The sequence below is a fragment of the Rhodnius prolixus genome, unplaced genomic scaffold (genome assembly GCF_049639745.1).
Source record: "Rhodnius prolixus isolate KJV_2025 unplaced genomic scaffold, Rpr scaffold_2, whole genome shotgun sequence".
Classification (NCBI taxonomy): Eukaryota; Metazoa; Arthropoda; class Insecta; order Hemiptera; family Reduviidae; genus Rhodnius; species Rhodnius prolixus.
In genome coordinates this window covers 49092470-49116578 of record NW_027411592.1, presented here as the reverse complement: position 1 = coordinate 49116578, position 24109 = coordinate 49092470, and the positions used below count along the sequence as shown (strand labels likewise).

The 24109-nt window shown below is 32.2% G+C and overlaps 1 protein-coding gene across 7 annotated transcripts in view; it reads left to right on the top strand.

Annotated features, from left to right (window-relative positions):
* LOC141449838 (uncharacterized) overlaps positions 1–23488 on the top strand; it is a 29949-nt gene extending 6461 nt beyond the window's left edge. For 6 of the 7 annotated variants that reach the window (XM_074119682.1, XM_074119685.1, XM_074119681.1 and 3 more), the window contains 2 exons: positions 16478–18302; positions 19566–23488. In XM_074119682.1, the coding sequence (XP_073975783.1) occupies positions 16478–18302; positions 19566–21683 (3943 nt within the window). In that variant the 3' untranslated portion in view covers positions 21684–23488. Of the gene's footprint in view, positions 1–1369; positions 1571–16477; positions 18303–19565 lie in introns of those variants that run through there. The other variant, XM_074119683.1, reaches the window with a different exon arrangement.
* The last annotated feature ends 621 nt before the right edge of the window (positions 23489–24109 follow it).

Genomic DNA, 24109 nt, shown 5'->3' with positions numbered 1-24109 from the left:
CCAACTGATGCAACATGTAAGCTTCGAAAATACATTTACTCGTTAGCGTTAATTTGCTCTGTTGATTTGGTGTATTCAGAGTATTGTTTAGATAATTGTTGTTACACCACTCGCATGACTATCGTGATCGATATTTTATTTGTCTAGCTTCTACTAAATTCAAGCGGAGATTAGTTCTAATTTCACTTAATAACTACAAAAGTTATTATTAGGCATTTATCTGGTTTGGTTTTACAACTATTAGCAATAACATTTTATTTTTTCACTTTTTCATTTGAAAGCATCGTCATTTGTCCTTCATACCTTATTTTACTTTCTCATGTGTTATTTTAAAAATAATTATGTTTAATTTTTATACTAGCTGTACCTTAAAAAATTGTTATTGAAACAGTGAAAGAGCTAAATATAACTTTTATTAAGGCTTACAAAAGTCTAAGTGCAAGGTCATTATTCAGAATATTTAAATGAAGTTGGTAATAATTTACTATTAAATGAAGTTACTCAGTGGTAACACTCCCAAATATTAGATGGTTAGTCTCTCTCTTCACTGGAAAGGTGATCACGAGGCCACTGTCTTTTTAGACGTCTTGTCCGGGTTGTCAGGAAGAGTTCTAGAAGAAAGATTTTGAGCAAGAGGAATTGTATGAGATTGCAGGCTGAAATGGAGTTTTCTGTATCGTGTTTTAGCAACTTCGGTGATTAAAAGTGAATGTTAAGGTCAGTGTGAATAGACCAGGATTAAGACATAAAATGGAGTGTTTACAATAGTCCGAAGAATTTCAGACTGAAGAGATTGAATCCTTTGGAGATTGGAGCGTTTGGTTGAACCCCACAGCTCTATTCCATACGCCCAGATGGGTTTCAAAATAGAAGAGTAAAGCAGTCTTTTGACGTCCAGAGAGAGTTTTGATCTATCGTCTAAGAGTCTTTTAAGAAGTCGATAGCGTCTGTTTAGTTCGGTTCTTTTAAGTCTAGTGTGGGGGTATGATTGAAATAAAAAAATAATTATTTTTGTTGATTCTCACAAAGTATTCGTCTGTATATTTGACAATGTTAATCATATACCTCGAGACAGTACATATGTATAATCTAGCTAACAACTAAGTAAATCAATTCAATTTTTGCAGCCTCCAGATATTTTTAACACATTGATAAGAAAGAAAAAAATTGTCCAAGTTGGGTGTTTTTCAACGTTACGCTTTTTCGTGCACTTCCGGACAGTTTTAATACGTTTAAAGTAGGGACAGCGCAGTAACTAAAGGAAAAAATTATTGAATGAATTTACTATGATAAAAAAAAAATAATTACGTAGCGCGGTAGAGGGAGGTTAAGAAGAGTCCCCTCCACATTAGAACTATATAAGTACGTTGTACTAGTGTAGGTGGGGGGTAGTGGGGGAGGAATGAAGGATCCGAGAAGATCGGTGCGGTATCAAGTCGATGCATAGGTCCAGGTCAGCCAGCTCCAGTAGTGTTCGCTGCGGGTGTCAGTACTACCAGAGCCACGACCCGCTTCCGGAAAAGAAGTCGCTGATAGGCACTCCGCCTCAATCCAGAACACCAACTATGGCGTAAGTGTGTCGAATATGAACACAAGATTCACTTAAATTGGCTAAATATACTTAAAAATAGAATAATGCCCTTTTAAGTTATGGAAATTAGATTAGAAACTTAAAACCTGTCATTAAAACAGTAGAAAAATATACAAAATATAACATTAATCAGTAAAAACTGCAATGATATACAGTAATTAGAGGAAACTGTGCCAGAGCGACCCGTGTTTGGAGATTTGCCCCGTTTTATTTATAAACACCTCTCTACCAACTCAGATAGGTTCTCTTTGTCAGATGCACATAACCTATTCCTTGTATTTTCTTAGCAAAAAAATATTTTAAAAAAAAAATTATAAAATACGTTCATTTAGCAGACAAAATTTGTATATTAATACGATTTTTTATACATGAAAATAAATTATTTATTAAGAGTCAAATTTTGAGAGGAAAAAAATAAATTTCACTAATTCAGGAGCTCGCTAATGAATTATTATAAATAGATCGACTATATTATTAACTTTGCTCCGCCAATATTTGTACATCCTCACCGGTCTTCCAAAAAGATTTATTGTGGCTTCAATTTTTGTATTTTTAACTAATGCCAACCAGCAAACTTATTCTCTGTCCATCGTTTAGTTATCAACAAAAAGTTTTTTGTTTTAAGTTTCCACTTTTAAGTAGACTGCTGCTGATTGAGATGTAAATCTTAATCATTTTAAGTAGTTATTAAAAACCATTGCAGCAAATATTTGGCAATTTTAACAATTGTAATAATATAAGGTATAATTTGATTTAGTAATTAACCTAATTAGATAATTCCTCGGCTTGATGCGATTCGTTGACGAGATAAAAAAAAAAGTACTGAAGAAATCTTTCTCGGATTTGAGACTTAGAAATCAAATAAGCAGTCGTTGGTACCTAGTAAACAAACTATTATGGTATCAATGCTCACTAGATTATTATTATTTTTAAATATGCAAGACTAAAAAAAGAATTATTGATCTATTAATGTTATTTGAGTATTCAATAATTGAAATAAACGCAGGGCGAGCTGTGTTAGTGAAGATTGTACAAAGATATGATTGTCCCCATGGCTAGGATGTATTGCGGTATTGTATTAATATGTATTTTTCTTAGTTAGAAATGTTAATGTCTGACACTGTGGGCGAAAACACCATCTTAAAATATTTGAGAATTGGGAATAGTGAGCAGGGAAGTCAATTGAATTTCGATTAGCCTGGTTTCCTATTCACTGGCAACTGTTCCTAGCTGGACAGCAGTAATCTAGTTTTATTTTTAACGGGTTAAGAAATTAGGAAGAATAAAAAATAGAAACCTAAGTTATCTCAAGCCCAAAAAAAACAAAAACATAGGGAATTAACTTTAGTAAAAATTATAATTAATTTTCAAAACAATAATGAGTAAAGTAGCTAGAAATAATGTATGTAGAGATATTTCTAGTTGCGTGGTTTATATTCTTTCAACAATTTATTGCGGTTTTTAAAAAACAAGTAGCCCATAAAAATATCTTCAATGTTTATTAAAAGCAGAAATAATTTTTAGGGCATTCATACTAACTCGTTAACCTTGCGTCTTTAACTCACTTGTAAACAGTAATTGTTGTCAGGAATCATGTGCTAAGTGTTGAGCGGCACTTCTTTCGCAACCACACAAGGAAGCTGTCAAATGAATAGAAATTAGTCAACCTACTCAAGCTTTCTTATCTATTATGCTATTTAAATAGTAAATTATTGTTCACTTTAAACTTTCACCATATTAACTCTTTAAAATCATCAAATTATTTTACTACATTGAACATCTACAGTTTTTGTTTGTCTTCTTTGATTTCTTTATTGGATACAATAGTTTCATTATGTCTTCTATTATTCAATTAATTCTTCTATTATGTCTTCTCTAAGAGCTGTGTTTATAAAGTCCTTTTTTCATAAGTTCACATTTTGAGATCGAAAAATGTGTTTTTCAGAAAGTGTTCGGCCTGTGATTTATGTCAACACTACGTCAAAAAGGAAAAATCAAGGAAACTTCATATTTCGTTTCCTAACTGAGCTATGGAGATCGCTCATAACGAATTACCACTTCATTCTTTAGACTTGATGTCCCTAAAATTTGAAAATTGAGCTTGAAAACAACCTTTCCCAATCGAGGATGTGAATCTCTTGAACGACTTCTTTTCAACATTTTTAAATTGTCTATTCCAGTGATGGGCAAAGTACGGCCCGCGGGCCAACTCCGGCCCGCGAAAGTATTTAATCCGGCCCGCCGAGGGTCCATCGACCTGGATAGTATATGGCCCGCTATAATTACGTTTTGACGGTCGAGAAGTATAAAGTAGATTCTACTTAGTAGAATAATACGTAGATGCATAACCTATAGGTGAAGCTAAACTAGCCGCGTAGTTACACAAGTGTGTAATGCTGTAATGTTTTTATAATATTATGATTAAAAGCTTTAACACAAAATGCATTTTTTCTATAATTCTGGCCCTCCTCTAGAATTTCTTAAACTTTGTGGCCCCCCATTAAAAAAGTTTGCTCACCACTGGTCTATTCAAAAAAAAAGATCGCTTTTGAAATTAGCATTTTTGCTTAAGAAAATTTATTTTAAGTAAGGGCCGGCCCTTAGTTTGTCTCCCTTCCCTCAATAGTAAATTTATTACAGAGAACCTATATTAAAACCAACAAAAGTAGTGATGAAAAATTAAATAGGGCAAACTAGCAAACAAAATGGAGATTTAGTCAGTGACCAAATATTTGGAAACCTTTCAAAATCTTTTAGAACGGATGGCAGTATGTTATCTATCTTGTTTTCAGTTACTAACTCGTTTAGCATGTCAAATATTTTTAAATTATTGTAAATTAATATCTATTTTTCTTTACAATTTATCAAATTAAAACACTAATTTTTGTAATCAAGTCCGACAATAATTATCTTCCTTGTTTTACATTTATTTGTACCGCAAGCACAAGGACATCTAAGTGGTTAAATGAAATTTGTTCTTCTCTCATCACATGATGACCAAAGAACTTTTTTGATTCAGAAAACGAAGGGAGAGACAAAAAAAAAAAAATGACAGACAGAGGTTAAAAAGAAAAGCGTAAAGAAATCAGTTTGTCAGAAGAAAATGTACGATAAAGCAGATTAGAAAATTCTCTTGATTGGAAATTGAAAAATTTATGCCACTTCTTACTGCAATTAAATAATTCTAATCCGGTTTCTTCAAGTAAAAAATCTGAAGCTGAGGTCCATAGCCCTCGTTGTATTCACTGGTATTTTGAACGCAGAAGTTGACTAAAATTGCAGCAACAACAACTCTTTAAATCCTTTAAAATCTTGCTTGATACAAAATAACAATATGTGAACACTCATATTTAACAAACATTCAAAAGGTTCTGTTTTGAACATTTTTTCCGATTTCAAGATTTTTGAAAAATATTTCTTTCCAAAAAGTCACTTTTTTCTTTTTAATGGCGTACCTACATTTCATTGTAGTGTCACCACTACCAGTAAAGGTCTATTACCATCCCTCACCTACACTTGACAAAGTCTCCTAAAAATGGCAGGTCCATTTAGTAAACTTAGTACTCGTGGTAAAAGAACTTTTCTCCATAATCAGGATCTTTAACAGCAAATTTACGCGCCCATAAATATACGAGGTGTGTTCAAAAAGTAACGGGAATTTTCGTTTTTTGAAAAAAATATTTATTTATTCATCTACATTAATATTGTCGCCTTCAAAGTAGTCCCCTTCGCATACAATACACTTGTGCCAGCGCTTTTTCCAATCCTCGAAACACTTCTGAAACTCGATCTTTGTGATAGCTTTCAGCTCTTTCAGCGATTCGCTTTTAATGTCATCTATGCTTGTAAAACGACGGCCTTTTAATGTTCTCTTTATGTTTGGCGAATATGGAGGCTGGGGCATCGTTAAAGTTTTGTTTTTGGCCAAAAATTCACGAACAAGCAATGAAGTGTGAGCAGGTGCATTATCGTGGTGCAAAATCCATGAATTGTTTTGCCACAAATCCGGGCGTTTTTTTCGGATTGCTTCACGCAAACGGCGTTGAACTTGTAGGTAGTACTCCTTATTGATTGTTTGACCTTGTGGCAAGAATTCATGATGCACTATGCCATTAAAATCGAAGAAAACAGTGAGCATAACCTTCACATTCGACCGCACTTGTCGAGCCTTTTTCGGTCTTGGCGATCCAGAATGCCTCCACTGGGACGATTGAGCCTTAGTTTCGACATCATATCCGTAAACCCATGTTTCGTCACCTGTTATAACACTTTCAGTAGATCCGCATCGTTGTCGACTTCATTGAGTGACTCTTGAGCAACTTCCATTCTCCGCTGTTTTTGTTCGAAATTCAACAATTTTGGAACAAATTTTGCTGCCACACGTTTCATACCCAAAACATCCGAAAAAATTTCATGGCATGAGCCAATTGATATGGCAACATCATCAGCGACTTCTCTGATTGTGATTCGGCGATCGTTCATAACCATTTCTTTCACTTTTTTCACGTTTTCATCGGTTGTTGATGTGCTTGGACGTCCAGGTCGTTCGTCATCTTCAACGTTTTCGCGGCCATCTTGGAAACGCTTATACCACTCGTAAATCCTTGTTTTACTCATAGCAGACTCACCATATGCCTTTATTAACATTTCACACACTTTATTTCATTTTTTACGCAAAATTTAATACAAATTCTTTGATCCATTTTTTTTAACAAACAAAAATCGCCAAGCTCGAAAAACACGTCTAACCTTAACGGCTGCCACTTAAGAAGTAAACAATGAATATTACTGAAAATTTTATCGTACTTCAGGGGCATGTGTACCAACATAATAAAAAAAAAAAATTTACAATCAGACTCTCCAAACCCGCGAAATTTAAAAATTCCCGTTACTTTTTGAACACACCTCGTATTAGTGCAATTACTCTCTTAATAGATCGCAATACTCCTGTTACCATTTGTAAAAGAATCGTTTAAAAACGCATTTCCTTTAGTATTCGATCACCCAGTGATTTTTAGATGCTTTATCCTGAATATACCCTTCGCTAAAACTTATGTTCTCATCTTTAGAGAATCCCGCTATACAAACGTTTCCATTAATATAAACCTAACATATCTATATCTCACCATTTATCATTTGTCCAATCGCTATTTTGGCAATCGATAACTGTGTAAATTCTCACACTGTACCTTCCTAGCAGAAGGGTCATTCGCCCAGCGACAGTTGAAAGACGACATTGACAGATCTGTGACATTAAGTTCTATTTATAGATACAGATCTGAAATTGGTATGTTGCATGTTGAGTAACAATCTTTAGATCTTAAGAGTTCTTTTAAAGGGCATCATCAAGTATTTACCCTTTAATTAAAAGTAACTTTTTTTTTTTTAAATGTGTTGTTACTTTTAATATGAACTGATGCTATTTAAAACAGTACTGAAGATAATTGATGCTTAATTGATTTATAAATAAGTTTAAATCTTATAAATAATATTTATTATAACGAAAGTTCTTAGTTTGAAAAACTAATTTAATTCGTTATTGTGCTTAACGAACTTGAAATTTTGACGCTTTCACGTTGAAAATTTATAGAGCTCTCTACAGATTTTTAGCGTATGTTTTGCGTGTATTGTTTAGGGCATGCCTTTACGCGTTTGCGTTATTTCAAATCTTTAAAAGTAAATACGATAACATATTTTTCATTTGTTTAGTTTATGCGGAAACAGACTTACATTACCGACAGGTGGAAAGTATTTCCGTTTTAATGAAATTCAAAACATAATATATTGCGAGGTGTGACTTGATTAAAATTTTCTATTTTATTTTAGGGTGGAACTTTTGGGAATTCTTTATAAAGTGCTACCAATTTATTTCGTTCTTACTTGCATGATTCTAATTATAAAAACATTGCATGTATGTAAAAATTACATCGAAAATAAAATTGTTTGCAAGTTGACCAAACGTTTTTGGCAAAGATAGCAGATTTAAAGGACAGAAATAGGCCGTTTACAGAAAAAACTGAATCACCTGGATGACAAATTTCTAATCTACACTAATGGTCTTACTATTTCACTTTAACCAATGCAGATAGTCTGTCATCAAAAATTAATGTATTAGTATCTGCTGTAATTTCTATTAATATGTTTATATTAATTTATATTATTTATTTATTTTATAAAAATGGCTCGTAAAGAAACATTTTAAAAGAAGATTAATCAATCTTGAAACAGAAGCGTGCACTGGTCTTCCATACGGACTTTCCTAGGATCAACTTGTTTTCTAGTTAACACTGTCCTCGGTAACGACAGAGCACTGTTCAGGAAAAGGCTCTGAGCGCTAATTACCTTATATGTTGATTGACGAGTCGTAATAAAAAAATAAATATACATATATGAAATTTTCCTTTCACAAAATTTGTTAAAGTGAGACCAAGAAAATTGCTTAAACAATATTTTTTTAAAATACTTTCCATTTTGTCTAAATTTGTTCACTTTAGTTTGCAACATTATCCCAAGGGAAGTTGCAACTTTAAGTAATCCTTCTTTAGTAAATCACCAATACAATTAGAGTTACATCGTTTGTAAGATATTTAAACACTGAAAACATTCCTAAAATTGAAGAATATTTACTGAATAAATTTCTGAATCCCTTTAAAAATTTTCATTTTTCTCCAACTATTTCACGTAAACTGACGTGCTTAAGATCCTGTATAAAGAAAACCATTACTTTTATTTGAAACTTTTTCATGATAAACTGAATATTATATTGTTTTGGAAATGAAAATGAAGCTAAAAACTATAACTTCGAAGTTATAACAGACTTTCGAATTCTATATGCCCCTTTAAGCGCCAAAATAACCTATTCGTTAGTATAATTTAAGGCTGGCTTCAACCATCTGAGTAGATAATTTAGAATTGTAATTAATGCATGAATAGAAAGAGGGTTGCATGGGTTATACGAAAGATTTGCAACTGTTGCACCATATTCATGTTGTTATTTTTATTGCTTTCAAGTTTGGAATTGAGATTTTTGTGAATAATATGAAAATTCTGTATGAAATAAAGATTGCAGTTGGCGAGAATCCATTTGGAATTTTCTCCTTCCATCTGTCGATATCTCCATTTTTTCTCATTCTCTTTGATTGTTTTCTTTTTCACTATTCTTATTTATAATTTTTAACTTTCCACCTTCTTCTGACTCTAAAAATCATGGACAGCAATTATAAGCCAATAACTTTCAAGGCTAAGATTACTAAAAGAAGAGGTGAATGTATCTTGTAATTGTACAGAAATGCTACAAGAAAAATATCCAAAATTTAAAATAAAATCTGTCTCGGAATACAATAACTTACTGGGGTTAGAGGGGGATCAAAATGCCAACATTAGAAATATAGACTCAGATCAGTAAGAATCGTACGTAGTAAATGTATATCAAACTTTGCTAGATATAATATACAATCCCAATGTTGGCCATGAAAACAATTGTATATTACGTCTTAATAGAAGTATAAACTGGACTGGATGGCAATTATCTTAAAACCTTTTTAACTAGTAACTGATAATAAGAGCTAATAGTTTGTCTTTACTGAAGGTAACAGAAAGTAAAAAAAATTGTTGCGTTCATACACTCCATTACTGTTCTCAAATTCCAATAGTCAAATTTTCTGTTTATTCTTCTCCATCATAAGTATTGCAATCGTGGAGACTTTCCATAACGAAATCGGGTTCAAATTTGAGAACTCCTGAGTTCAAATTTGATATTTCAAACAGTTGCGATCAGACATGCAACAATAAAGTTTTAGAAGTTCTACTTTTATCTGAAATGATTTCTCAAATGTTTATTTAGTATTTTCTTGAAACTTTGTGGAGATCAATAGGTTTTTTATTTACTTTATTTTTTCTAAATTAAAATCAATTTTGGCAGGAAGTGGACATTTCGCTTTGATGACTGCATTCCACAGTTTGTCCCTATCATCCTGGTGACTATTGCAATCGAGGATCAGGTGGTTGGCGTCTATAATTGTATCAGCAGGGCAAGAGCAAATTGGAGGGACTGAAATTCCTATACGGCTGAGATGGTGGGGCGAGAAGTTATGGTTGAAGCGCAGTCGTATCAAAGTAGTAGTGAACTTTCTACCTTCTGCGAAGTCAGAGTACCACGGTTTTTTAGGTATTGTCGGCTGCAGTGACGTGTAAAATTTACCTTTGGCATATTTTGATTTTTCGTAATCTATAGACCTGCATACCATCCTCACAGAACCAATATTCGAAACGTATCTGGCTATTTTCCAATTCACTACCAAAAACAAAATCAAACTTTGAAAATAAAAAGTAAAAAATAAAACATAACAGCAACTAAAACAAAAATAACAATAGTACTCATAACACATCCCATTAAATAATACATTAGTACATCCCTGGCTAATCTGCACAGACAGGAAGCCAACAAACAAACAAAAAAAAAAAAAAAAAAAAAAAAATCAATTTTCTGACTGTTCTAGAGGAGAGATCTCCACTATTTCAAAGTAAACAATGTGTTAGTTCAATGTTGTCTTCGGCCTCAACACCTGTGCTATATCAACAGGCATTAAATAAATTTCACATTTGAAAAACCGATCTTCCTGAACTGCCGCTTTATCAAATAATTCAGACAATCCTCTTCTTTAGAATTGAAATGGACATTTTATTTTTGTTTACAGTTCATTGGATACACTCGGTGTTTTCTGGCAGAAGTTAAGTTAAATTAAATGAGGTGATGATTTTAAGTTCACCTATATAACTTGCAAATTTTAAATGATACTTATGAATACCAAAAAATCTTGCCAGAAATTGTGTTTGAAGTTTTTGGGTTATGAGTTTTCGATAATTTTCTAAACATCTGCCAAACAGTTCCGGTTTGACTTTCGACACTATTATATTAAATTAAGTGGTTATATTTATTGATTTTTGTTGATTCTAGCCCACATTGCACCTTAGTTTACTTTGATTCTAATTCGCTCCATATTGTAATCCATCATCAGAAGTTTACTAACAAGTTGATTTTGAAAGTCCCACTAATAATTATTCTTTATTTAGTGCATTAATTTTTTTGTTTGTTTAAATTCTTGTTTAACGTTATTTTGTAATGGGTTTTTTTCGGTACTTAACTTCAGAGTAGATTATTAGACGAGTTTTAAAAGATCCATGACAGCTCTTTCAGGTACTAGGTACTCTTATGAACGCTGCTTGTACTAAGTGAACCAGCCCACTTCCTCCTACACATCAAATAATTTAGCACCTCACATCTGTTTGAAACGAGTGCTCCTTAGAAGTTATAATTAGTTAATGATACCGTTTAGACCAATTTAGACCAAAAGAAGTGCGAGCAGTTGCCCCAAAAAACATAAGGAAATAATAAAAAGTAAAACCATGGCACACAATTTAGAACTTAGTCGTTAGTTGACTCTAATCTTGTTAACATATCCAATCGTAACGACTGCCTGTTAGAAGGCCATCATTTGGACAGTAAAAAATCGCTTGTAGTTATTTTTAAAATCAACTTTTGTTTTTCTTGTTTCACTTATTCATCATGCTTTTAGATTTAAACTTCCAAAGTAGGGCACCACTGGTATCTTACTACTTACGTAATGCTCATGAAATAAAAAGTAAATTATTACAATAATAAAAAAATGTTATCTATCTTGGAACATTTGTTTAAATCAATATTAAAGCTGAGATCAAGGAACCTGAATGTGTCTCCGTAAAATACCTTTTTATTGGTTCGCTGCCAATGTGTTGCTCCCTGTTTCGTTACATCGCCAAATGTCTCACACAACTATTTCCTCTTTACCAGTATCAGGTAGCATCTGCTTAAATGTTTTGTTTACACTTGTCTAAACCAGGGATTTTTTTTAGTTAACCAAGTCTAATTTTAGTTATTTTTGTATCTTGTTAAAGGATATCAGAAAAAGCAGTAGATATCTCAATGACTCTAAAGCATAGATCGCGTATCTATGATCTTTTTTTTTTGTATTTAAGGTGTGACGACATCTGAGGTCATTGACACCCGGGGTTTTTTTCAGTGCACTGCTGGCTTTCTTTCAGTGTTCTCTCATTACACACAATACTGCCCATCACCAGACAGAGAGTTGTAAGAAGCTCCTAGGAAAAGAAAATCTATGTGCCAGCAGCTGGATTCGAACCCGTGATCTCTGTGTTAATAACCAGTATTCGCTAACCACTCAGCTAATCCCTTCCCTATTTATGATATTTTATCTTAATTGTAGGTCGAATATATATTTATTGCTTAATCTAACGCCATGGTGAACTTTGAGTCTTTTCTCTAAAAAGAATTAGTAAGTGCAGAAGTCTATGAGTGGAACTATAAAGAATGTTTGACATCACAATTTCTCCGGGTAGCAAATGATGGTTGGTGGGTGAGTTGAATTAATAAGTACTGACTAAAAGTCACAACCCTGTCTTTTCCTTACATAAATTATCTTTTTTACTAAGTAACTCAACTCTGAGCTTGACATGCTCGGAGATGATCATAAAGTACAACACGATTTTATTTTGTTACTTAGCTAGATTCATTCAAACTCTTAGGCTTTGCTTTATGTGAAATGAATAATAAGTAAAAAAATATATATACTCATAAAAGGAAACCAACATAGGAGTTGTTGTGGTTAAAAGTAATTAGTACTTCTTGAACTCATCAGAGTGCACTAACACTAAATAATACTACCAAAACTATTCATTTTATAGGTAAAGCTGATGTTTTACTAGGTTCTGGAAGTCCTTAATATTGGATTAAAAATGCAAAATTATTAAAATAACAGAATTCTTTAAACGCATTTAGCGACCACGTTAGATGCACCTCCAATAATCCCACTTCATTCAGTGTTGGAAGTCGAGTACAAAGTCCATTCTTTAAGATTAATTATTATACAAAATACATAAATTAAGATTAAAGCTAAAATTTATCTTTTATAGATAATATATTTACGCTTAGGTATGGTAAGTGAAAGAGAGATAAGTCAATTCATTTCATTATTTTAAAATTGGTACGGTTTTCATTAAACCAATCATTTTGATTGAAGGTCACTAAAAATTGTTATGTTCCCACTACAATTTAACTATTTTTTTTTTTTTTTCATACTAAATAGGCATTTTGCCAACAATTTCCAATAATTTACATATTGAAATCAATTTTTTAAAAAAGCAGTTATTTGATTTGATTAAAAAATAAAGATTTGAATTGCAATTAATTTATTATAGGATTTTCTAAAGCTAACAAAACACAGTAAATGTTTCATAAAATATACAAACTACTTAATGAAATGTTAACTTTTAAATGTAGCAACTAGTTTGCCTGCAACTATTCTTGGAATGTTATATATAAATACTCTACAAAGAGACAACTCAGTTACATAGCTATAGAGTCTGTCGAGGAAGAAGACATGTTGACTTGGTCACACATTTAGACTCTTAAACAACCATATATTATTATAAGAAGTTGTTTATATTTAGTTAGGACTTAATATTGTTGGCAAATGCGATTATCTAAGGCACTAGCCAAAACATTTTACCAATTACCAAGACATCAATTTGTAGATTGTAAAAGTCACTATTATTTGTGCTTTTGTAATTGATAATTAAAGGTGTTATAATTATTATTTTATTATGAGAATAAGAATTTGCGAATTTGTATTTTTTCTTTTTTAAAGTATTTATGTATTAGTGTGTGGCCATTTTATGAATAAATAATTCACTTATTACATAATACTCGTGCTTCCATTACTACACAAAAACCAACTAAAACAAGTTTTATAATTTTTAAGATTTACAACGTTTTAAAGCTTCTAGAATAAAAACTAAGTTTACTCTTAGCTTACTAAGATGTAAGTTTTGAACAAAGATGGAACATAATTCTTCATTCTTAGTTATTTGTATCAAAATGCTTAGTCATTAGATTTTTTTTATAAATGATTTGCAACTAAATCTTAAGATAAAAAAAAAATGCAAGTTGGAAGAATTTTTTTTCTCAATACTGTGAGAATTGCAGTAACTAATGTAAAGTGAGACAATATTATTCTTAATAAATTATATATTTAGGTGCGCTTCATTAAACAAATTAGATTTTTCATGAAAATAATAGCAATCCTGTATCTCAAACGAAAGAAGTTCAATAGCTTTAAAAAAATTTAAATTAATTTATTGTTTTTGTAAAAATAACATTCCATTGAAAAAATTAGTTCAATTGTAAGTAATTTTAACGGTTTCCGACGAAGTTATAGTAATTTCATAAATTTCTGAATGGTTCATGAGGGAAATAAATAGCTGAAATAATAGAAAAAAAGTATTGTTCCGGCAAGAAGAGGCTCAGGCACGTACCACTATTAGGCAACTCGTAATTATCCTGCTTCGGCAAATGCTAGCAAGTATTGTTACTGCAAGCAGACGCTCGACCGACCACACACCAACAAAAGACTAATTTTACTAAAATGTATCCCCAATTTTGCGCAGTGGTTTGGAAAATGGTTTACTTTGACTGAATAAATAAAATCTACCAATCAAGAATGCAACAATGCAGAACTTAACACATTAACGCAGAAACTTATTTCCGGAATAAACTGCTGCAAAGAATGTTTTATAGACCTTAATTAAAAAGATCATCATACTTTGATGCAAGGATAACCTGGGAATTAAGGATCATCAAAAAGAACAAACTTATAAATACTCAAAGTTTGGAATAACATTGTCGATATAAAAGTGAAATGTAATAATTTTTTAAGGCATCTTTATGTCAACTACTGATCATGTGTAGTAAAAAACATACTTCACTGTTGATAATACATTAAGTAAAATCCAAGCTTAAGAATGGGAATAGAACTCACTACTAAAATGTTAAACTATTCTTTTTGATGACCTCTGTTCGTTTAACAAACATGACGCCTAATGTCAAGATACAATAATTGCTAATAAAGTATTTTAGTTTTTGTTTTTTTTCATTCAATTAAGTGCTTTTTCAAGTTTAGTTTCAGAATAAACAAAACAAAACATAAAACAAAAAAGTAAAATGGGAAAGCCACAACTTATCACCCAAGTAAGATAATGCTGACGTTAGTTCATGACATTGAAAATGAAAAAAAGACAAAAGTTATAAATATATAGGTATATAGACAATAAATTATAGTTTGTTTTAAAATTGAAAACAACTTTTAATGCTAATTTTAGTTCAAAACGTCGACAAAGAATTTAAGACTGAATAAGTTTTGTTAATGTTTTAATTTTTTTTTTTTGATATTTTAAAAGTCACTTAAAATGATATTTAAAAATTAAAAGTAATCATTCGAGTATTGGTTATTATTGATAGCGAACAATAACAAACTAATATATATTCTTTTACAGCTTTTGCATATTCTTTTTTTTCAATTGTTACGATTCTAATTGACAATATTTTCTACTAATCCTGACTTTATTGAACGTGTTTGTTTGGCCATATTTTACAAAGTGGTGTGGATCTGTCATACATTGTACCTGCTGTTAATGTGGCTGATTAACTGCACAGTAGCACTACTCTCGAATTTAGATATATTATTTGGGTTTTAGATTTATTGCACTCTACAACCCCCAAAAATCATTTTGCCAGAGCAAATTTTCAAATAAAAGTTGTTCATTATAATTTAACAATATTATGATAAATATAATCAATTTGTTATAATTAATTAACAACTCAAAATCGCGCCGACAGTTTATTAATTTTTTACCTATCATAGTGTCATAAATTCTTTGTTATTATTCATCCGCAATGTCCTCCATTGCATCATCCATCCGCATTCATCCCTGTCATCCTTAAATTGCGTAAAAGAAACCTGGAAAGAAACTCCTTTTCCAATCTTTGGGCATTTTTCTTTTTGGAGATTTTTCACACATTCTTTCAGGAGCTTGCTCTTAAACAGTTCCTCTTAGAGTTACAAACGAAGGATGGTTAAATAAAAAATTAATGTCCCTATCACATCCCAGAGTATTAAACTGATTTCTAAGTGTCCAAGTATATTAGTATTTCTAAGGGTATTAGTATTTACGAAATGACTGAACTTGCTGCCTAGAAAGTAGATAACATCTATTTTCCACAGGTGTGTTGCCATATTTTTATGCCAAAAATACATCACACTTATTGCTAGAAGCTAATATTATCATGACTCATGTTGTGAAATATAAATAATGCATTACAAAAATATTCATGGTATAAAACTGTGAAATTAATATCTCAGTAAAAGTATTTAATTTAATTGGAAACATGAAAAAATAGATTTAACATAAATAATCAACTAAAAGCTGAATAACGAAGATAAGCTACCTCAAATTAGCATTTGCTAAGTTGAGAATCTGGCTAAGCCAGCCAAAGCATTTAAAAAAATGTTTTTCTTTCTTTACCTCAGAGAAAGTATTGCCACTGCCATTCTTCATTTTTCTCATTTAATTAAGGTTACTTGGGTCCATAGAAATGTATTCTGTTAAATATCTTGGGTTTCTTTTGTGCATTCTTAGATGCATTTTAATTTGATTATACATATTTTAGTATTTGAATTTAATATAAAACATGAAATGCTATTCTAGAAATTCAAGTTTTTTATTTATATAATTTTTTACAAAACTTGTAAAGTAACAGATGTAAGCATAAAACCTTTTTCTGAAACTTCAGTAAGTACAACAAATTCAGTAATTTTGACACAACAAGTTAACACTTGCTTACTATGCACTCACAATTATTCTATAACATTCTTCCAGACTTAAAGGCTTTCGAAACATTTATAAAATATGACCTCAGTTAGACTTCAATTCAATAAATCTACAGTGTACATAGAGTGATAAAATATTGTTTTGAAATATAGTTTTACGTTTCAGGGACCACGAGTACGAGCCTATTACTCCAAAGGAACCACCACCACCTCCTCCTCCAATCCTTAAAGTGACAGATATTTCTGAAGTTGAAAAAAGACCAGCTACTCCAGTACCGCAGCAGCGTTACGAGCGAAAGTATATTAAAATACCCAATGAAGATGCAATTATCATTCCGTTGCACGGAGATTCTGACGAAGAAATTAACCCTGATCGCTATGTAAATAGAGAATTAACGGTACAAGAAATTCAAGACAGAATGGAGGAGAGATTTTTCACGAATCCGATTGAAGCGAATACTGAAGGTGAAACTTCTGGCATTAATCAAGGAGTACAAAAGGAAACTCAAAACTTTCAAACATCAATAAGAAATCAAGCAGGTCGTTTCAAGAATAAGCTCCGAAAAATATCCACACCGAAGATATCTTTACCTGAGCGATCAAAGATAAAGCTACCTGAGAGACCTAAATTAAAATTGCCTAAAAGACCTGCTATTAAACTGCCAGAAAGACCGAAAATAAAGTTACCAGATCGACCTAAAATAAAGTTACCAGAACGACCTAAAATAAAGTTACCAGATAAACCAAAGTTCCTACAAGAAAAACCTAAATTCTTAACCGAGCGTCCAAAATTTCTGACTGAACGTCCCAAGTTTTTAAGTGAAAGGCCAAAATTTCATCTACCTGAAAGACCCAAGTTTCATTTTCCTGACAGACCCAAGTTTCACTTGCCAGAAAGATTCAAAACAGATAAAACGAAGCATAAAAGTCCTAGACCGAAAAAGCCAAATCCGAGCAGTTTAAGGCGACCTCTGAGAGACGTGGTCACCGTTAGTTCCCAGTCTGGTTCCACTGGAAATATATTCAACACCTTAAAATTTAAAACGTATCCGAGGTTTCTAAGCAGAAAGAAGAAAGAAAAAGAAAAAACCCAATTATCAGCGTTGGGAACTAGTTTTGAAACGGAGAGCAGCCTTCCCTCTACACCGCCTAGTCAAAAGAAATACAATCCTCCATGGATTGAAACGTACCGGGATATAAAATTTGCTGATGATGACACAACAACGCCTGAACAAAACAAAGACTCAAGGACAGAAATTCAAGATGAAGAAGGATATGAAGAAAATACTGCTCCTTTCCATGATAGTTACATGCCAGGCGCAGTTCAATTACAAGAAGAACCAGTTAAAGCTAAACCAGAGAGCGAAGGAAGTGTTAACGATTCAGATAAAGAGATCCATAGCTCTGGAAGCTCTTCTATGCGTCATAGGGCTGGTGTATTAGAGGAAATAGATTCTGATGAATTCTTTCTAAGGGAAAAAGGTCTTAGTCGGGAGGATGTAGATGTAAGTCGTTATCTATCGTTAGAAATTAGAGACGCTTTTAGATCCCCAAAAAATGCCCTGGCAAAACTCGATGCAGAATTATATGACGATGAATACGATGATGAAGAAGAAGAACCGGAAATAAGATTTGATGAGATTCCAAAGGCACCAGAAAGAAGAAAACCTACAAAACCTGTTCAGTCTTCAAAAGAATCAGATTTTAATACATTTCCATTAAGGCCGACCAGAAGGAAACAAAGTGATCCTTCTGATTTTGGGAGAAAGGAAGTATTTGAAAAAATTGAAAAACCTCCTAGAAAGTATAGGTCTAAATCGGATACAAGGCAAGGTTCAATGCCCAGTTTACGAAGATCATCAAGCCATGGAATGGATGTAGACGTGGAACCCCCATTACCACCTAAAAGAAGAAAAGGCAGTAGAAGTTTAAGTCGAAGTATCCATGAAAGTGCCACAGATTTTGATGCTGCTGACATTGTGCATAGAGAAGTAAGTCTAAAAAATTTAACTATTTATTAGTTGGTTTAATTATATTTGAGAGACCACAAAAAAATTCAGTATCAGAAAGAACTTTTAAAGAAAAAAATTACGAAATAAAAAGTTTCTGCATGTTTCCTATTTCAGTAAGTATAAATGATAAAAAAGTAATTATGAAAATGAAAAAAACTATTGTTTGAATCCTTTTAAAATTATTCATTTTATATTTTCAATAAATTCATCATTTTATCTTTTTGCCTTTCTCGTAACACATTTCTCCAATGTAAAAGTCAATTGAGTATAATGTATACAAATATTAAAATAATAACAGAAAATGGCGCTAATGGCCTAGTCGGCGATGCGCCACCAAAAAAAAAAAAAAAAAAAAAAAAAAAAAAAAAAAAAAAAAAAAAAAAAAAAAAAAAAAAAAAAAATGCAATTCTCTATAAAGTTTTATCTTTAAAATATTTTTACGACCCTATCTTCCATTTTTTACTGATGTTACTACTTTTAGATGATTAAACTTCATATAACAAAGTATTGATATAAATAAAAGGCTAATGAATCCGATTTTTGTCTGCGAGATTCAGTTAAACATTATAAACTATTATTGTCAATTCTTAGCTGATTAACTTAGTGCTTCTAATCCAAAAATAGAAATTTATCTAGAAACTTCGTACAATCTAAAAGTACAATTTATGATTATTTATCTAATCCATAAATGATCAACTTTTTTGGAATCTTATAGCTTTCTTTACAAAAAAATTCTAAATAATTCTTTTTAGATCTCTCTCTCACAGAATTTCTAAATCTTCTTTGAAGGCAGCTGGGCGTGCTATTTAATTGAAGAAGAGAGCCAATAAACGATTTTAAAAGTCAGCTGATCAAATTGATTTCTTTAGTTTATTAATATTTATTGACATCTTATTTTTCAATTTTCTCTAATTAAAGATATACATATATGGTCTGATAAAACATCTTGATCGAGATAATGCTATTCTCTCTATGAACATGCGTGATTAAATAGTTGAATTGCTGCTATTAAGTGACATTCTCTGTAAGATAACTTTTCAGAAACTTAAATTTGTTACTTTCACTATTGTTGCCCAGGATTATTATCGCTTAATTAAAAGATTATTATCTTTCCACTTAGATTATATTATATGCATACTCTAAATTCTAGCTTTTCACATGATTAAACTTTGCTTTTAAATAAAATCATTTGTGCAAGAAAAATCCCTCAGGCTGTCATTAACATGTTTTTAATTTTTAAAGATAACTGCACAAGGAAGATACGATATTCCTGTGGCACCATTCAGAAAGTCTCGATCCAGAGGTACATCAGTGGCCGAAGAAGATAGAACGTCTCGTGGAGCAGACTCAACTGATCTACCACATGATGATTTGGAACTACAAAGAGAAAAAGAAATTTTACAAGAAACTTTATTTCAAGCAAGACCTGTGCCTGTTGAAGAAAGTCAAATAACCGGTTATGCAGTCGTCATGAAAACTCGTAAGGATAAAGCCAAACCTCCGCCAAGACCTCCTCCGCCGCCAATAAGACAAAGAAAACATAAATTCCAAACTCATTTGCATAATATTAAAGATCATAGCATGAACTTCTTTTTCACATATCCCAGGAGGGCGATTAAATCTTTACACAAACCACCAATTCGTCCAATAAGAAATTATAGCACCCTTGGTCCATCAAGGCCACCGAGAAAAACCAGAGTGTTCAGGGAACCTGTATATGTAGATAGTGAAGAACCAGAAACAAAGGAAATCGCACATTCAGAGCTACAAACATTTGCTGATGATATAGCTGATTTAAAAGAAGAACCTGAAATGAAAGATTTGCAAAGCGGTGAAGTCGTGGAAAAAATGAAAGGGAGACCTTTACCTCCTCCTCCTAGGCCACCAAGGAAAACTAAAGATGATGATACATTACCAAGATCTGGTAGAAATGTAGAAGATGATGAAGAATTCATTGAAGAAGAAACGTTGCAAGAAACTGAAGTAGAAGAACGAAAACAAGTTTTATTAGAGGTAGCAGCAGAAGATACTAAAACTGAAACACAAGAGAAGCCAAGTTTTTTAAAATCAAAAGGTGAAGAATTTTTGAATTCTCTTTCCAAAATTTATCCTTTCAATTCTGAAAGAAGAAAATCTGAAGCTAAAAAGGAAGACAAAAGCACACCTCAACCAACAATAGAGACGAGTCAACAAACGTCTTTTGAAATTACAGAAGTATCAGTATCAATTCAAACTGATCCTCTTCCGGAAGGCTACATAGTAGAAGACGCACATAGCGAACTAGAGGCTGAGACAGCTTCCCAAAGAAGTCAGAGTACGGTTGGTGATCATACTAGGTTAGATCATCGACAATCCCAGACTCTAGAAAAAGATTTCGAAGAAACGCCTTCTCTTTCTACTTCACTACAAGAAAGGCATGTCTCAGAGGTAGACAGTCAACAAAGTACTAAGAGTGCTTCCACAAGAAAAGAAATGTATTCCAGTTATGAATCTAGAGAAGAAACTCCTCCCCCTCTACCACAAAGAGGCATTCCTTCCATGTACCCTCGTAGTGTACCGGTGATTCCAGTATTACCTGAAAAATTGCATATCTCTGAGTTGGATGTAGACAAATTAAATGTGACAGAATTACAAGCAAGCAAGGTAACAACTCAAGAAATCGATGCTACATCGCTAAATTTATCTCAGTTAAGCAGCAAAAGTAGTAATCTGGTAGTAAATGGAATTGAATTGCCGCCAGATTTTATACAGAATCTAGCTGCCCAGATACAAGAACGAATGCCAGAGTTACATTCACCTCAACCTCAACTAAAAAGAATGGTAACACCACCTCCTTCTATTTTCGTACAACATGCTGCAGAGGTAGTAGAAACACCACTACCACAAACGACTCAAACAACTGATAAAATACCAAAGCCTAAAAATGTGAGGAGCAGAGGACGAAAGTCTCCTACTAGAGTGCAGGATGATTCAGAAGACGAGTTGGCCACGACTATGCCGGAAAGAGAGAGACGAGAAAGAGAAAGTAGTGTCAAAAGAGAACTAGATCGACATTCACCAGAGAGGGTGCCGTCTACAAGTACGGCAGAACAGCTGCCAGTTAGTGAGACACCGGTTATAACTCCCACAGCAATGCAACTGATCGCACAGTTGTTGGTAATATGGCACAGAGGAATCCTTGATGGAGCTAGTAGCTTCATGGAGGGAGTGAACGCTTTGTTTCCAGAAGGTGAAAAGAGACGAGACGCGCAAACTGCTGCTTGCATTCTTCTTGTTTTGATTGCAGGTTTAATTCTGATAGGTTTTGGCATAGACAATTCTGTGCATCACCACCATTGGGATTATGTCCCTCCTCGTTGAAAATTCCACTGTTTATTTTATTTTTTTAAAATATTTGTGTATATAAATTGTACATATCCAGGCACGCCTTTTTTATGATTTATTATTATTAAATAATGATTTGTAATGAACAGCTGAAGAGTTGAGCGTTGAACTGCCTAGGATATAAATGATTATAAGTTTAAAAAAATATGAGGTTCGGATTTGGAGCCTGCTTTCAAAGTTATTTATTTGTAAATAAATTAAGTTACCAAAATAACATCATCTTTTGATTCAGTTTTCCTTAATGAATGATAAGAAATTTGAAACCGTTTATTCAAACTTTTAATCGAAAAAATGAAAAGTATTAATGAAAAAAATAAGGAGATGCTGACAAAAAAGTTCAGTTACTCATATATGTAGATTTCTTGCAGTATAAAGTATACTTTCTATAAGGTTTTATTCAAAATATATATTCTTATATGGAAGAATACAATATTTTTTCCAAAGTCAATTGATAGCTTAGAAATTACAAAGAACGCCAGACACTATATTTTAAATGAGGGGCTTGATTAAGCTTACATAGAATACATTCCATTCCATTTACTGCTTATTATTTGAGATTCAGTCTGTGGTTTTCATCTCAACGGTTTCAGGCAGTTGCTTATTGTCAAACAATTTGTTAAAAGCAATGCGAAATGCGTCCTGACTGATAACTTCTGCTTCCTATAATTAACTGTAATTACTTTTGAATCATTTAGAAGTTTTAACTTCAGTTTTGGATTCAGCATTGAATTTACTATCAGATTAAACCATTCTCATTTAAAAAGTAATCTTTGAAATTGTAAAATTTCTCAACTTCTTCATTTATTAAGCTTGCAATTTAAATAAAGTAAACAATTTATTGGTGTAATCCAAGTTTCCCAATATTCAATTTCGTTTGTAAATTTTTACCAAAAAAGTAAAAAAAAAAACGTAGTTTTATTCAGCGATGGAAGAAGAAGTAGAGGTATAAACAATTTACTCAGTTTAGTAACCAACCTACGAAATTCTTTCCCAGGTGGGTAATAATTTTCTTTCAAAGACCGCAAATGAGACTTTGTGACATGGTCAAAAATGTACTTACTTAATCCCATCATCTGGTGCGGATGATAAATTTTCGCTTCAAGACCTACCTCGGATTCAGTGCAGTTTGGAAAAAATAAAATAAAACAGTCTTAAAATGATCAAATTTCTAGAGAATCAACGAATTGTAAAATTTGGACACCGACCGTTTACGAGAAAAAACAGAACGACGACGACTAAATCTGTACTATCGTAGGACATATAAAACTTGAGAATTAGTCAGTAATCATTTCAAATGTGCACTCAGAGTTTTTATTTTGTTTATTGTATTTTATAAAGCCTGGCATGAACTACCAGGAAAGTAAAGTTCTTTTTTCTTTCAAAATTTTCAAAAGGTAGTAAAAATTACTTAGTTGAAATTAAAATAGAAAAAGTTGTTTCTATAGTTACAATCCAAAATTACAAGAAAGTGAAAAATACAAAACATTACAGACCAAATATTACTTGTATATTGAAAATAGTGTAGTGTGAGGGTCATGAGACAAAGACGAAGTATAAATGTTTTTTCTACAGCCAAGTAATCAATTAACAAGCATCAAGCAACAATTTATAGAATTAGTGCTCAAGTGAGTTAGAATGGTCCAACCAAAGAATGATAGATAATATGTAAAGTCAATGTCGATCTTCTAGTTTCTACAAAGGCCACTACAAGAACAAGATCCATTAAAGACACCTTAGCATAATTGGTAACTTACTGTAAAAAAGAATAATGAGTAAACAGGTATAATAACTTTAACTTTTAAATATAATTTATTTTGAGACGAACCGCCAAGCCAAGGTGAGTTATGATGCTGGGATCGATTCCCGATTAAGGTTTTGCGTTAACTTCATTTTGTTAGGCACAGTCAGTCTGGAAAGTAGGCTTTAATACTTTTGTTTTGACAGTTGCAATGAAATGCACTTTTTCCAAGTACTTTTACAATTGAATATAATTTTTAAACTTGGTAGTATTAGGAGCAAATGTCATTGTGATAATAGTTGAGTTGGAACTGATCATTCATCCAAAGATTTTAAGAAGAAAATCTTTTCCAAACTTTCAAAAATAAATTTGCAAATAAAAGCATAATTCTATGAGAACCGATAATTATAACAGCCAGAAATTCAAAAAATAAATAGATTTCTGCCCCATTCACCTTCATTTTCAACCTTTCTTTATTTTTCGACGACTATCAAATACTTAAGATTTCTTATAGTTTGAGTGGTCCACTTCTGGTATTCGTTTTCCTAACATTTCTTTCAAGAAGAGGTGCGGGGTTCTTACCTTATGTAGTTACCAATTGTCATTAGCAAAAATAGAGTTCTAACTCTACTCGCAACCATAATTTCCCACAGACCTAATAAAC